The sequence below is a fragment of the Ursus maritimus genome, unplaced genomic scaffold (genome assembly GCF_017311325.1).
Source record: "Ursus maritimus isolate PB19 unplaced genomic scaffold, ASM1731132v1 scaffold_9, whole genome shotgun sequence".
Classification (NCBI taxonomy): Eukaryota; Metazoa; Chordata; class Mammalia; order Carnivora; family Ursidae; genus Ursus; species Ursus maritimus.
In genome coordinates, this window is record NW_024427107.1 from 44321520 (window position 1) to 44337079 (window position 15560).

A 15560-nucleotide genomic window follows, 5' to 3' on the forward strand; every position below is an offset into this window, starting at 1 on the left:
CCCCCCCCCCCCCCCCCCCCCCCGTTACAGATGAGGAAACTGAAGTCATGGAGAGATTAAACAACATGTCAAAGGTTCCACAGCTGGAGTTGAACCCATCTAGCCAACATGTCAGTTTTATTAATTACTCAACTAGGTTGTCTATGTAGAATGAAATGATGAACAACATGCACTAAACAATTATTTTAATTAATATCCATATCTGATGCTAATAAAAATAATTGTGTTTAGCTATTTAATAATTACTCAGTACCTAGTACATGCTAGACACTGTACTATGTGCTGAGACTATAAACAAAATAGGCAAAGTATCTGACATTACAGACCTTATATGTTCTAGTGAAAACTCTGTAAGGCTATTAGAATTTTAAAACCCTCTTGTTTCAAGTTTTTTAAGTGCTGGGATTATGTCTTTTGTCTCTGTATTCCTGACTTTTAGTTCATGTGAGGTATTAATGCATGAATAAAAGAAAAAGTGAATGAAAATATAACCTGAAATGTTCCTTCATATTTGTTTTTATTTGAAACTGTTTTCTTTTTTTTATTTTAATTTTTTTTTATTATATTATGTTAGTCAACATACAGTACATCCCTGGTTTCTGATGTAAAGTTCGATGACTCATTAGTTGCGTATAACACCCAGTGCACCATGCAATACGTGCCCTCCTTACTACCCATCACCAGTCTATCCCATTCCCCCATCCCCCTCCCCTCTGAAGCCCTCAGTTTGTTTCTCATAGTCCATAGTCTCTCATGCTTCATTCCCCCTTCTGATTACCCCCCTTAATCCCTTTCTTCTGAAAAATAAAATTCATGCAGAGAACATTTCATTCTTTAGAAAGTTTACAAAATAGAATCATCACTAAAGTTTCAGTTTTAAAGGAAGGAAAACATGTTATTTGGGAATAGGAAATAGGAATGTTATTTAAAAGTACAGAAAATATGGTATAACATTTTAAAGCATTTATATATAAAGTATTCTATACAATAGACAATGGGCTAATTAAACTGTTCAGATTAATGTATAAGTGAAACCTATCTTAGTCTCTTCTTTTTAACTACCTTGTGATCATAGTTGTATAGCACACAAATTAGAGGAATCTAAGTTTACCGAACCTTACATATGGAAGATGGGTTGGGGTACACAAAGGCATACATCTTTTCAAATGGTACATAAACTTGGAACTTCAAAAAATGCATGACAATCATTTCATTTATTAAAATAAGAATACCAAATAATTTCTACTTCATTGGTTTATTCTCCGTGTATTATACTTAGATATGTAGCCCTTGACCTAATAGGAATCAAAATAGAGGTGGTTCTCCTTCAAGAATTTGTAATAATCCCTTCACTTTAACACATGAATGTGTTCAATATTGGCGAAAGAACACGTTGCTACCAAAACTGAAATAAGATCCTTGAAACAGAAAGGATGTTGCCATGGAAAAATGAAGTAACACTCAGTGCAGCTGTGATGCATTAATGAATAGGATATTTTTTTAAAAGATCATTTGTGTTTGGTGTGGCTCAGAGGGTCCCAACCAGATGGTTTCCATGAACATGATCTGACCCCCGGTTTCAGGACTTCTTACTGGCAGATTACTTCATTTTCTTTCCCTTGGATTGTCAGATCCTTACATTAATGCAAAATTTACTGCTGCAGATTTATATTCACTTATATAAATCACTCAACATTTTACATTAAAACCACAATTTTAGACATACAGTTTTACAGTTATTTTAAAAAGTGTAAAAAGATTTATGTGATAGCTATAGTATATATAATAGATGTAACATTATAATAAGTTTGAGCAATTTGGATTATATGTATGTTTTGGTTCTTATCATTAAAGGAATCTCCGTAACACATCATATTTTAGAAAGTTTATTTTTCAAAGTTGTATATCTCAAGCTAAATTTGATGAAATAATTTATTTTTGAATTAGTGGAATTTTGGAATGTATTGTGGTTTTGGAAATCTTGGCACAACTTAAATTTATTTCAGATGATATGCATGTATATATTTGTATAGTGTGGCATATTATGCTAATTACCTCATATTGTTGAAAACATTTCTTAACATAGCTTCAATACCTACATGAAGTGTTAAATACGGACTCTTTTTAGTTTGACACTATAACCATAATTAATATGGGAGAATATGTTCTCACTACACCATATTACCTTGTGAACTGGAACATCAGTAATTATGTTAAATATTTAAAAAGATAAATGTAATGCATCTGAGACAATGCATACTTCTGTTTCAGAATAAAAAATGTAATCTTAATGAACTACTTAACATATACACATTTAAATTAAGTTGCAAGATAAAATTCTAGAACTAAGAAATGAGGTCATACTTCATGAACCAGTATTTATTTTTACAAAGTTTTACTTATATTTTTCTTCACTGTATTCATCAGTGTGTTCCATGCACAGAAATGTTGAAGCAAAGATGAGTAAGTTAGCTTATTTATAAGGCTGGCAAATTATTTATCGTATCAAGGAATTCCAGACCTGTTACATATCATGTTCTCACTAAGGACTGTATTAACCCCAAGGGAAGGTATAATACTGTATTCTTAGTTATCTTTTACAAAATACAGTCTCGTCATTTGCTAGACTATCCGGGCATTTATCAAACAAATTTTAGATTTTGTTACACCTTCAGATAATATCTTTGTATGCCAAGTATTTTATAGAAAATTAACAGATGATATTTTATATTTTCTTAAGAATAATTTAAGCATACTAGGCTGTTTGGACAATTTGTGAACCAGGTTACAAAATATTACTTTGTAAGAACTAACCAAGACTAGTAGCTTGAACCTACATTGCTTTTGAACTAAGAACTCACGATGAATTTAATTTTTGATTTGGGCTTGCTTAGTCCTATGTTAACTCTCTAAGGGCCTGGCAACCTAAGTCACCACACTGGGGATAAGAAACCATAAAAATTGCACATGAAATCAAAATTTAAAAATAATTTGAGGTGTGAGAAAAGCAAGGAATAATGCTCTGATTTTTAAGTCCTCTCAATTTTCTTCATTACCGTGTATCTTTATATATAAAATGTCATATACACTTGAATCTTGGTATACATGTATATAAAAAAAGTATGTGATACATTTTAATGTTTGTCTAGAGATAGAATCTCAACATTTTAAACATTTTTTCCTTATATTTTAGTGTGTAAAGTAAAATAAAAAGGTCAGATCCACATAGAAATAGCTGTGTATGTGTGTGTGTGTGTCTGTATAGGTGTGTATGTATGTAGGTATGTATGTACATATGTGTATGTGTTTTAAGTGAGTACAGTATAATGCTAGTAGGTTCTAAGGCCTTAGCTGGTGTTAACAAAATCTAATGAACTGCAATAGAAGGAGGATTTTCTCACCTTTTTTTGCCAACACATTTTCTAATTCAGTCATGTTTCTTGGAAGGAACTGTGGAAAGGCAGATATGTTTTCATCTCATGTCACTGTGCCTTTTCGATCAAATTTATAGCAAGCAATGACATCTTTTTGTTTATTGTGTTCTTTAGTAAACGTAACAAAGACATAAGTATGGCCCATTTCTTTTTTTAGCTTGCCTGTTTATTCGTAAAGATATTAGGTATTTAAGAGTATGTTTACTCCCTTATTTAGTCCATTACCAATATTTTAATTTTGCTTTTTTTTTTTTCTAGCTTGAAGTACAGTCTTGTTGTGTGTTTGTTCCAAATGATAGCCTGCCTTCCCCAAGTACAATTGTATCTGGTGACATTCCTGGAACAGTAAGAAGTTGGTACCATGGACAAACCAGCATGCCAGGAATGCTTGTCCTTTGTTTGCCTCAAATAAAGATTATTAGTGCTGGCCACAAGTATACGGAACCTCTGCAGGAGATTCCATTTGTCATTCCACGACCAATCCTTGAAGAAGGTACATTTAAAAAAAATTCTTCCTATGGTTGTTATGCTTTATAATAATATTTCTAGCTTTGTTTTTTTAATATGCCAGTGCTTATGTAAATCAGTCTTCTCAGCGAAAGATCCACGTGAAAATGGACTAAGTGATCTACAAAGTGGATCTAAAAAGAAAGGTGTACAAAGTATATGAACTAAGGGATGCCATTTATTGACATCCACACCTTTTAATCATATTCATGTGTGTATAAATGGAGACTCCAAAAGATCCTGTGCCATACAGAATCATCCCGAAAATGGCGAAGCGCAGACACATTGAGGAGACAGTTGGTTTTGGATGTTTGCATTAGGCTGAACTAAGAATGATAAGTAGATCTTAATTTAAGCTCCTTGATTTATTAAAAGATATATATAATAAAATGAATGTACTATTTACATCAAGCATAATGTATTTCTAGATTTCTCATTTGTTAAAGTAGGTAATTGTGCAATGATTTGAAACATGACTTTTTAGAAATACTTTATTTCTGATACTGCAGTTTTTTGGTTGCAAATTCATACCCTTTTGAACTTTGACATATTCATCTCAAACAATATGTGAACCTGGAAAAGTTTTGAGTCAAAGTAAATAATGTGAATCTGTATTTTAATAACAGCGTTCACATTTTTTACAGTGCTAAACAGTTCCGCACCTTGTTCATATTATTAGGATGTAAGTATATGAATGCTGACATCATTCAGATTCTACACATACTATTATTGAAAAGGAGATTCAGTCTGCACAGTTTTTGACTTTGACTCGATGTTGATTTCTCTCTCCCTTACCCTGTATTGGAATTTCCATTGAAAAGTAGTTTTCTTAGGTTTATCAGAAGTAGGAATGATTTCACTTCCAGAAGTGAATGCCAGTACTTAATAATATGGATAGCATTATCATAAAATCATAGAATTCTAACCATTAGAAGGAACTTCTTTAGAGGTCTTCTTGTGTGATGTTTGTCCTGATGCAAGGATTCTTTCTCTAGCATATTGGATATATCCATTCTTTGGTATTTGCTTTTGGTTATTAGGAGTTCTTTATTATCGTAACAGCTATTGTGTGTCCTATCAAGGATCTGCTAGCCTCATAAAATGAGCCAGGTAGTGCTTCCCCACCTTTTTTGTTTTAACTCTGAAATAATTTTTGCAAGATTCAAATAGTTTGTCCCTTAATTTTTTCTTCTTTTTTTAGAGGGATGGGGTGGAGGGCAAAGGGAGAGGGAGGGAGAGAATCTTAAAAGGTAAGGTAAGTAGAGGAAAAACCAGGATGCAGTACTATCATGGAAGAGAAATGATTAGATCATTTTAAATATGGCAGGAGTGCTCAATAAGGACTAAAAGATTCGAAAGGAATTCGACAATTTTATGTGATTGATTTCTCTTATCACAGTATTTTCAGAGGACTGGTATTAATGCAGTTCAGATTATGGTGGCTTAAGGACTAAACAGAAAATGAAGAATTTTTTATTGAAATGTACTTGACATACAATATTTTATTAGTTTCAGATGTATGATAGTGATTTGATATTTTTATAATTAAAAGAGATCACTATGATAGGTCTAGCTACCATCTGTCTCTGTACAAAGTTATTACAATATTATTGATGATGCTGTACATTATATCCCTATGACTTTATTTTATAACTGGAAGTTTGTACCTTTTAATCCCTTTTACCTATTTCACCCCTCTTCCTATCCCTGTCCTTTTGGTAATCACTAGTTTGTTTTCTGTGTCAAGTCTTCTGTTTTGTTTGTTCATTTTTTTTTTCTGTTTCAGATTCCATATATAAGTGAAATCATATGATATTTGTCTTTCTTGGTCTGACTTATTTCATTTAGCATAATATTCTCTAGGTCCAACCATGATGTTGCAAATGGCAAAATAATCCTTTTTAATGGCTGAGTAATATTCCGTTGCATATGTATACCACATTTTCTTTATCCATTCATTTATCGATGAACACTTAAGTTGCTTATATACCTTGGCTATTGTAAATAATGCTGTGAATAACAAAGAGGTACATAGATCTTTTAGAATTAGCATTTTTACTTCCTTCAGATAAATACAGAAGCAGAATTGTTGCATCCCAAAGATTCTGGAAATTTGTGTTACTGTTTTCATTTTTTCTTAAGATATTTTTTGCTGTCCTCTTTGATTTCTTCATTGAATCATTGGTTGTCTAATAGCATGTTGTTTAGTCTCCATGTGTTTAGTCTCCATGTGTTTATCCGTATTTTTTCTTATAATTGATTTCTAGTTTCATACCTTTGTGGTTGGAAAAGATACTTGATGTGATTTCAGTCTTCTTGAATTAATTGAGGCTTGCTTTGTAGCCTAACATTCAGTCTGTCCTGCAGAATGTTCTGTGTGCACTTGAAAAAAAAGTACTGCTTCTGCTTTAGGATAGAATGTTTTGTATATATCTCTTTAGTCCATCTGATCCTTTAAGGTCAATGTTGCCTTGTTGATTTTATGTCTGGGTTATGTCTTCATTGATATAAGTGGAGTATTAATCTCAGACTATTATTATACTGCTCTCTATTTCTGTCTTCTGTTAGTATTTGCTTTGTGTATTTAGTTGTTTCTATATTGGGTGCGTAAATATTGATAAATGTTATGTCCTCTTGTTGGATTGACTCTTTCATTATTATGTAATGCTGTCCTTTGTTTTAAAGTCTATTTTGTCTGACATAAGTATTGCTAACCCAGCTTTCTTTTCATTACGATTTGCATGGAATATCCTTTTCCATCCTTACTTTGAGTCATTGTGTGTCATTAGATTTGAAGTGAGTCTGTTGTAGGCAGCTTATATATGGGTTTTGTTTTTAATTCATTCAGCCATTCTGTGTCTTTTGATTGGAGAGTGTACTTCATTTACATTTAAAATAACTATTCTAGGTATAACTTACTGACATTTTGTTTATTGTTTCCTGGCTGTTTTTGTAGTTCCTTTCCATTGCCTTTCTTCCTCTTTTTCTCTCTGATGCTTTGGTTGTTTTCTTTAGTGTTATATTTAGATTTACTTCTTTTTTTCTTTTGTGCATTTACTGTAAATTTTTTCTTTGTGGTTACCATGAGGTTTACATATATCTTTTTATGTATATAACCGTCTTTTTAAAGTTGATAGTAACTTAATTTTCAACACATTCCAGAGACTTATATTTTTACTTTCCCCCACCTTATGTTTCATATTTTTGATGATATATTTTACATCTTTTTATTTGATGTATCCCTGAACTTAATTATTATATTTTTACTTAATTTTACTTCTTTTGTCTTTTACTCTTCCTACTTGGTTTATAGTGGTATGTCTACTACTTTTATTATTTATTTACCTTTTCCAGCAATATTTTTACTTTTGTATGTTTTCTTCTTATTAAATAGTAAATTTTATTTTTAGTTTAGTCTTTTTTTTTTTTTAATTTTATTTATTTATTTGACAGAGATAGAGACAGCCAGTGAGAGAGGGAACACAAGCAGAGGGAGTGGGAGAGAAAGAAGCAGGCTCATAGCAGAAGAGCCTGATGTGGGGCTCGATCCCATAACGCTGGGATCACGCCCTGAGCCGGAGGCAGACGCTTAACCGCTGTGCCACCCAGGCGCCCCCTTTAGTTTAGTCTTTTTAACATTTATTTTATTTTATTTTATTATAATTTTTTATTATGTTAGTCACCATACAGTATATCCTTAGTTTTCGATGTAATGTTCCGTGATTCATTATTTGCATATAACACCCAGTGCACCATGCAATATGTGCCCTCCTTATTACCCATCACTGGCCTATCCCAATCCCCCACCCCCCTCCCCTCCGAAGCCCTCAGTTTGTTTCCCAGAGTCCATAGTCTCTCATGGTTCATTCTCCCTTCTGTTAACCCCCCCTTCATTCTTCCCTTCCTTCTCCTACCGATCTTCCTATTTCTTATGTTCCATAAATGAGTGAAACCATATGATAATTGTCTTTCTCTGCTTGACTTAATTTCACTTAGCATAATCTCCTCCAGTCCCGTCCATGTTGCTGCAAATGTTGTGAAATCATTCTTTTTGATGGCTGAATAATATTCCATTGTATATATGGACCACATTTCTTATAAGGCTATTTAAGTAGTGATGAACTCCTTTAGCTTTTGCTTTTCTGGAAAATTCTTAATCTCTCTGAATGATAACGTCTGGGTGGAGAATTCTTGGTTGGCCATTTTTTCCTTTTAGTGCTTTGAATATGTCATGCCACTCTTTTATGGCTTGTAAAGTTTCTGCCAAAATATCTGCTAATTGCTTTATGGGGTTTTCCCTGTATGCAATATGTTTTTTTTTTCTCTTGCTACTTTTAAGATTTTCTGTTTACCTTTTACCATTTTATTTTATTACTTATTTTTAAAAGATTTGTTTATTTGAGAGAGAGAGTATGAGCAGGGTGAGAGAGAGAGAGAGAATCCAGTAGCTTCCCTGCTGAGAGCAGAGCCAGATGTGGTACTTGATCCCTTGGCCCTGAGATCTTGACCTGAAATCAAGCATCGAATGCCCAGCCTACTGAGCCACACTGGTGCCCCTACCTTTTACCATTTTAATTAGAATGTGTCTTGAAGTGTTTCTCTTTGGGCTTATTTGGGCCTCTCTTCCTTGATCTGGATGTCTATTTCTTTCCCCAGATTACGGATGTTTTTAGCCATTATTTCTTCAAATAATTTTTTTCGACTTCTCTCTCTTCTCCTTCTGGGACCTGGATAATGAGAATGTTATTCCTTTTGATGTTGTCCCAGAGGTCCCTTAGGTATCCTCACTTCTTTCATTCCTTTGTTTTCCAGCTCACTGATCATGCTTCCGTTTCATCCAGTCTGCTGTTGAACTCCTCTAGTGTACTTATAAGTTCAGATTTCGTATGTTTCATGTTTTCTTACTCTCTCTTTGTTGACGTTACTGTTGATTTCCTCCATTGCTTAGATAGGTGAGCATCTCTATGACCATTACTTTGAACACTGTCTGGTGCGTTGCATCTCTCCATTTCATTAAGATCTTTTTCTGCAGATTTGCCTTTTTTTTTTTGGTTTGGAATACATTCCTCTGGCTACTCATTTTGCTTGTTTCTCTGTTTGTATGTTATTAGGTGAAATGGCTACCTCCCTCAGCCTTGAAGCAATAGTTTTGTGTAGGAGCTGTTTTGTGTGGCCCAGAAGCACTGTCTCCTGTGGCTGCCAGATCTAGGGACGCTGTGGGCATCCCTCCTGTGGGCTGTTCATCCACTGGCTTTCATAGGGCTGCAGCTGCTATGTGTGAAAGGTAGGGCTCCGGGTACTCACCTGGCCTATTGTATCTTGACTACTGCATGGGGAGAGTGGGCTTCCAGCTGCTTGCCTATCCTGGTTGTGGCTTGCTCTCTTGGTGGATTGGGCGTGGCTTGGGGCATTCATCTGGCTTTTTTTTACACGTTGGGTGCTACATGGGAGTGGGCAGTGCAGGAGGCTTACCCAGCCTGTTCATGGTGAGTGGTAGGCAGACCACGCCCACTCATACCAAGACACATTCTAATTAAGATGGTAGAAAGTAGGGGTGCCTGTTTGGCTTGGTCCGTTGGGTGTTTCATACTTGATTTCAGCTCAGGTCAAGATCTCAGGGTCAAGGGATTGAGCCCCGCATGTGGTTCCAGCAGCCTAGAAGGGTCTACCTAAAATGGTACTTGTTGGCTCCTTCACCAACAAGGTGGGATGAGATTGCAAAAATGACTGTTGACAGCACTTCCATCCACACTGTTAAAATCCTTGCAGATTCCTTTTGTAAATCTTTAAAATTAATTAATTAATTAATTAATTATTTTTCCTTGCAGATTCCTCTCTCTTTGGTAGCCACTGTAACTCTAGTAAATGGGTGTTCCTCTCATATGGTCTAGGTGCTTTTTATTTTTTGCTTTTGTGATGGATCACAGGGCAAATAGGTTTGGGGGCAAGCCCCTTGAGAACAGATCTTTGTTTCCTAAAGTACTGTGATTCACCTGGTCTTAATCTTTGTTGATACTAAAAACTAGACATTTTAGACCTTGTCTTTACTGTGCCCCAAGGTCAGGATTACTGATGTGGGGCACAGTCCCTCAACTTTTCCAGGGAGTGTTCTGTATTTGTAGGATCCCTCCCAGTTGTGCCTCATGTGGGGTGGTTTTTGGGCAAGGCCATGTCTGCCTCTTCCACCCTCTTACATGTTTCTCTCTTGTCTTTCGTGGGGAGGTGCTGCTTCTCTAGGTCTCAGGTCCTTTTTAGAGGAGAACGATGCCATATACAGTTTTAAGTTACTGTGTCCATGGAAGGAGGTGAGTTCAGGGTCTTCCTATGTCACCATCTTGAACACTCTCATGAAGAATTGATATAACAAATCTACAGTGGTTTTTTTTTTTTTTTTTAAGTTATTTGAGGAAGACAGAGAGGGTAGTATCTAGATGTATATGCCTTGGTATTCTTAGGTTGCAAGGAACAGAAGTCAAGGTAGGATAATTTAAACAAAAATGGAACTTAATGACTTATTCTTTATATATTCTATTATAGAAGCAACTTTGAGTTTTAATTAAAATTTTGAGATGAATCTCACCATTTGGTGGTTATGAATACCATATTTTTGATTAAAACTTTTTATTTTCTTGTTCTCACAACACCTGTTAAATTATTTTTTTCTTGCTCTTTGTCTTTGGTATTGCTTGGTTATCATTATGAGTTCTAAATTTCTATTAAAACTGTAATTTATTGAAACCAATTATTTAAATTTATGATGGAATGAGCAACAAAGAATAGCTTCCTATGTAACCAAGGTTTTGTGCTTCAGACCTCTTATTTTGATGGAAATACTTTAATGTCTTGCAGTGTTTGTGTTCATATCTACATCTATCTCTCTATCTATCTGTTGTGAATCATGCTGCCCTATGATTTAGAAAGGAAATTCATATCCAGTGCTTCTGTAGAGAAAAGTAGGGCCACTCTCTCATCGCTAGCTACCGCCCAACCCCAGCTTTAGTATCATTTTCTGTGTTCTTTGAGCAAGGACATCTCTGTCCTATTGCAGGGCACTAGCAGATGCTACATATGTGACTACCTCCTTCTTCATCTCTTCTCTAGCCTTTCTTCTCATTTTTTCAGACTTCCCTGTACTTCTCTTGCCAGGTCCTTCTGTTCTGTGCTCTTACTGCTTTTGACTCATCACTCTTAATGCTCCTATCCCAATTTTAGTTATTTTTATTCAGCATCTGATTTCCCTACTAGGGTGAAAAGGGCAAGAAGTGTATCTGTTGTTCATGGTGTCAATCCTGTCACCTAACACAATGAATGGCACAAAATAGGGCTCACTGATTGTAGAGTATGCTGTTGAGTAAATAGTTTTTGGTTACTAAAAGGAGCAAAGAAAACTTTAGAAATGAAAAGGTTGTCAACTTCTGACTCGTCTTCAAGTTCATAAATAACTGAAAAAGAATTCTTCATCATTATGACTTGAAAAAAGCGGGAAAAAAAAAGCCAATTACAAAATGACCGATAGGATGAACAAAAAGGGTTCTCATAGATTATTCTGTACTGAATTTGGACTTCTGAAGTTCAAAATGAGGAGCCGTTTGTTGAACTGTCATATGATTTCAATTGCCATGGAAAGGGAGAGATGATCTCTACTCTAGTCAAATCCAATCTGTATAGGGTGTTTGAGTCAAAATCAACATCTTGAGTTTCATTAGCAGGCATTTGCAGCAAGGCTTGCAGATGTAATTTGCTACATCCAGCTCACACCTCTGAGCAGATGGGTTTCCACACTGTGCCTAGCAGAGGTTTGTTTTTTCTTCTTTGAAAGAGTTGCCTGCAACTTTAATAAAATATTTTGACAGAAATGGAATATTGAGGTCATTTATAAATTAAAACTTTGCTATTGTTGGATTTAGTGAATTTTCGTAGAAACTGATGTTAAAATTGTTGAGCATCTATGAAAAACAAAAAGGCTATTTTTCCATGTATTTTTTTTCATCTTACTGATTTATATTTATTGTTCCATTTTGAATTTTTTAATATCTTACTTTGATAAGTATAATTTCCACTTGTTCTGAAAGATGGTGCTGTACTATTATAATAGTTTTCTTTTTTCCAGTTTTACTCAGTGTCTATGACTTTAGTTCTTAATCCATATGTAACTGAGATACCTTGGGGAAAAGAAGAAGCTCAGAAAAGGCTCAAGATTTGTTCTTGATGTTGCTGTTGTTAAATAAATCTCTTAGAGGCCATCATATATGTATTACAAATGAAGTTAAGCTGTTGAAATGCCTAAATGTAGTTAATCTAATCGTTATATACATTATTATCTTCTCAATAGCTCACATCCATCCTGCTACATCATATATCGTGTAGTTACAGGTTCTGTGACTTTTAAAGGCTTGAGAATGAACCTTACTTTATTTATCCCCTGTCAATCAGTTTTGTATCTCCCAACAACCCCCCTCTCCGCCCCCCCACCACACACAGACACACACACACACACACACACACACACACACACACACAGACACACACAGGTAAACTTATTTTAAAACAAAACCAATATGGCAGATCCAGTGTGTCATATTTTTCTTTTAAAATAAAGTATATAATTTACATTGCCTTAAGATCATAAAAATGTGTTTTTTATGATACAAGGTAACATATTCTTATTAAAGGGATTTTTTAAAAATTGGGGTATAAGTGAGATGTAACCTCGTGTGATTTAAGGTGCATAACATGTTGATTGGCTACCTTTATGTATTGCAATATGATTACCATCGTGGTGTCAGCTAACACTTCTGAGGGTCACATAATTATCATTTCTCTTTTGTGGTGCAAACATTTAATACCTAGTCTCTTAGCAGCTTTGAAGTATATATACAATATTATTGACGATAATCACAAAGTTGTGTGTTAGGCTTTCAGAACTTCTTCATTTTCTAGTTGTAAGTTTGTCATCTTTAACAGAATCTCCCTAATTCATTTCCCCACCGTCCAGCCCCTGGTAACCACCATTCTACTCTATGTTTCTGTGAGTTCATCTTATTTAGATTGCATATGCAAGTCATACATAGTATTTGTCTTTCTCTCTCTGACTTGTCTCACTTGGCATGATGTCCTCATTAAAGGAAATTTTTAAAGTAAGAATATACAGATGAAAAGAAAAATTACTTTGGTGATAATTACTGTTTAGTTTTGTATTTCTTCCCAATGTTTTATTCTTTCTGTTTTGTGTGATAAATACATACAGACATGCACACATAAAATTTTCATTATGTAAAATGATTATATTCATAATGTACAATTAAGATAATTCCTGACAAAATTTTCAGCACTGTTTTTTTTCTTTTCTTATGCACATTTCACATGGGCTTAACATGTTTTGAATCCATTTCCATCTAAAAGTAAGAGGATTTTAAAATATCTGTCTTAACTTTTTTTAGTGTTTAGTGACTACGGACTTTCTCCTTTCTGTAAATCATAGTTTCTCAGGTTGCAAGGAAGAAATAAAGTCAGCTTATCTTAGGAAATGGGGGTTCGGTGATCTCTGATAGTCAACAGAAGAATATCAGAACTGATCTTTAGTGGCCAAAATATGCCAGACAGTGAGTGGAAAATAAATGAGGACTTAACAGAAGCTCTGCTTACCCACTGACACTTTGGGCTGGGCTGTTTTCTTCTCTACTGCTGTCCTTACATCTTTAAACACCTTTTTTGAATTATAATTTACATTCACGACATTTACTCATTGTATGAGTGCAGTTCAGTGATTTTTAGTAAGTTTATAAAGATAAGCAACCATCACCACAACACAGTTTTAGAACTTTTGTATCATGTCACAATTCTTTTATGTCCATTTTGCAATTAATTACTGTTCCACACGCTCCAGCCCTAAGCACCACTGATCTCTCTCTTTATAAATTTGCCTTTTCTGGACATTTAATATAATGGAATCATGCAATATGTGGTCTTTTGCATCTTTCTTAGTGCCTTATATACTTATGTATCAGTGTATTACATTGGATTTTTTCCACTTAGTATAATATTTTTAAGTTCATTCATGATGTAGCAAGTGTCAGTAGTTTGTATTGCTGAGTAACATTTATTCTGTAGTCACACCACACTTTATTAATTCAGCAGTTGATATTCAGTTGCATTGTTGTTTTTTTTTTAAAGATTTTATTAATTTGACATAGAGAGACAGCCAGCGAGAGAGGGAACACAAGCAGGGGGAGTGGGAGAGGAAGAAGCAGGCTCATAGCGGAGGAGCCCGATGTGGGGCTCGATCCCGGAAGGCTGGGATCACGCCCTGAGCCGAAGGCAGACGCTTAACTGCTGTGCCACCCAGGCGCCCCTCAGTTGCATTGTTAACCAGGTTTTGACTATTACGCTTAATGCTGCTATGAACATTTGAGTACATGTTGTATGGACAAATGTTATAATTTATTATGGATAGAGTCTTTGGAGTGGGATTACTGGATTTTATGTTAAGTTTTTGTTGAACATTTCAGATAATGGCCAAACACTTCAGAAGTGATTGTACCATTTTACATTCCACTTGTAACATGTTAGGGTTTTACTTTCAGTATATCTTTGCCAGCACTTGGTATTTTTGCCATTCTAAGAGAGTATGTGGTACTTTACTGGGGAGTCAGTTTGCATTTCTGTAATGACTAATGATACTGTTTTTGCATGTACTTAGTATATTTGCTTAGTGACATGTGCATTTAAATTGTTTGTCCGGTTTTTAGTTATCTTCTTATTTTTGAGTTGTAGAGTTCTTATATGTTTAGATGCATGTCCTTTTTCAGATATATTATTTGCTAATATTTTCCTGTAGGTTGGGCTTTTATTTGCATTTTCCTTTTTTAAAGTTTTTATTTAAATTCCAGTTAGTTAACATACAGTGTAATATTAGTTTCAGGTGTCCAATGTAGTGATTCAACACTTCCCTGCAGTGCTCAGTGGTCCTCACAGCAAGTGCACTCCTTAATCCCCATCACCTCTTTCACCCACCCACCCCTACCGACCTTGCCTCTGGTAATCATTAGTTTGTTCTCTGTAGTTAAAGAGTCTTTCTTGGTTTGCCTCTCTCTCTTTTTCCTCTATACTCCTTTGTTTTGTTTCTTAAATTCCATGTATCAGTGAAATCATATGGTATTTGTCTTTCTGACTGACTTATTTTGCTTAGCTTAATACTCTAGCTCCTTTTATGTCATTGCATATAGCACAATTTCATTCTTTTTTTTTTATGACAGTAATATTCCATTGTGTATCTCCTTTATCTGTTCATCCAAGTTGGTGGACACTTGCACTGTTTCCATAGTTTGCATTTGCATTTTCTTAGTAGTAAACTTTGAAACATAAATTTTAGAATTTGATAAAATCCTCTTTATCAATTTTCTTTATTAATTGTCCTTTTGGTGTCTTAGTCTTAGCTCTTACAGTTAGGTGTGTGGTCCATTTTGATGTATTTTTTGTAGATGGTGTGAAGTAAGAGTTAAGAGTCTTAAGTTCATTTTATTGTACGTGGATATTTAATTTTCCCAGCATTATTTGTTCTAAACACAGCCCTTGTGGAATTATCTTGGCACCTTTGCTGAAAAACCAGTCAACCCAAGT

General features: G+C 34.7%; 1 protein-coding gene across 1 annotated transcript in view; it reads left to right on the plus strand.

The window, feature by feature from the left end:
• The window catches only part of VPS13B (vacuolar protein sorting 13 homolog B), a 759954-nt gene that overhangs the window by 377268 nt on the left and 367126 nt on the right, over nt 1–15560 (plus strand). The window contains exon 23 of the mRNA XM_040625596.1: nt 3693–3927. Within this exon, the coding sequence (XP_040481530.1) occupies nt 3693–3927 (235 nt within the window). The remainder of the gene's footprint in view (nt 1–3692; nt 3928–15560) is intronic.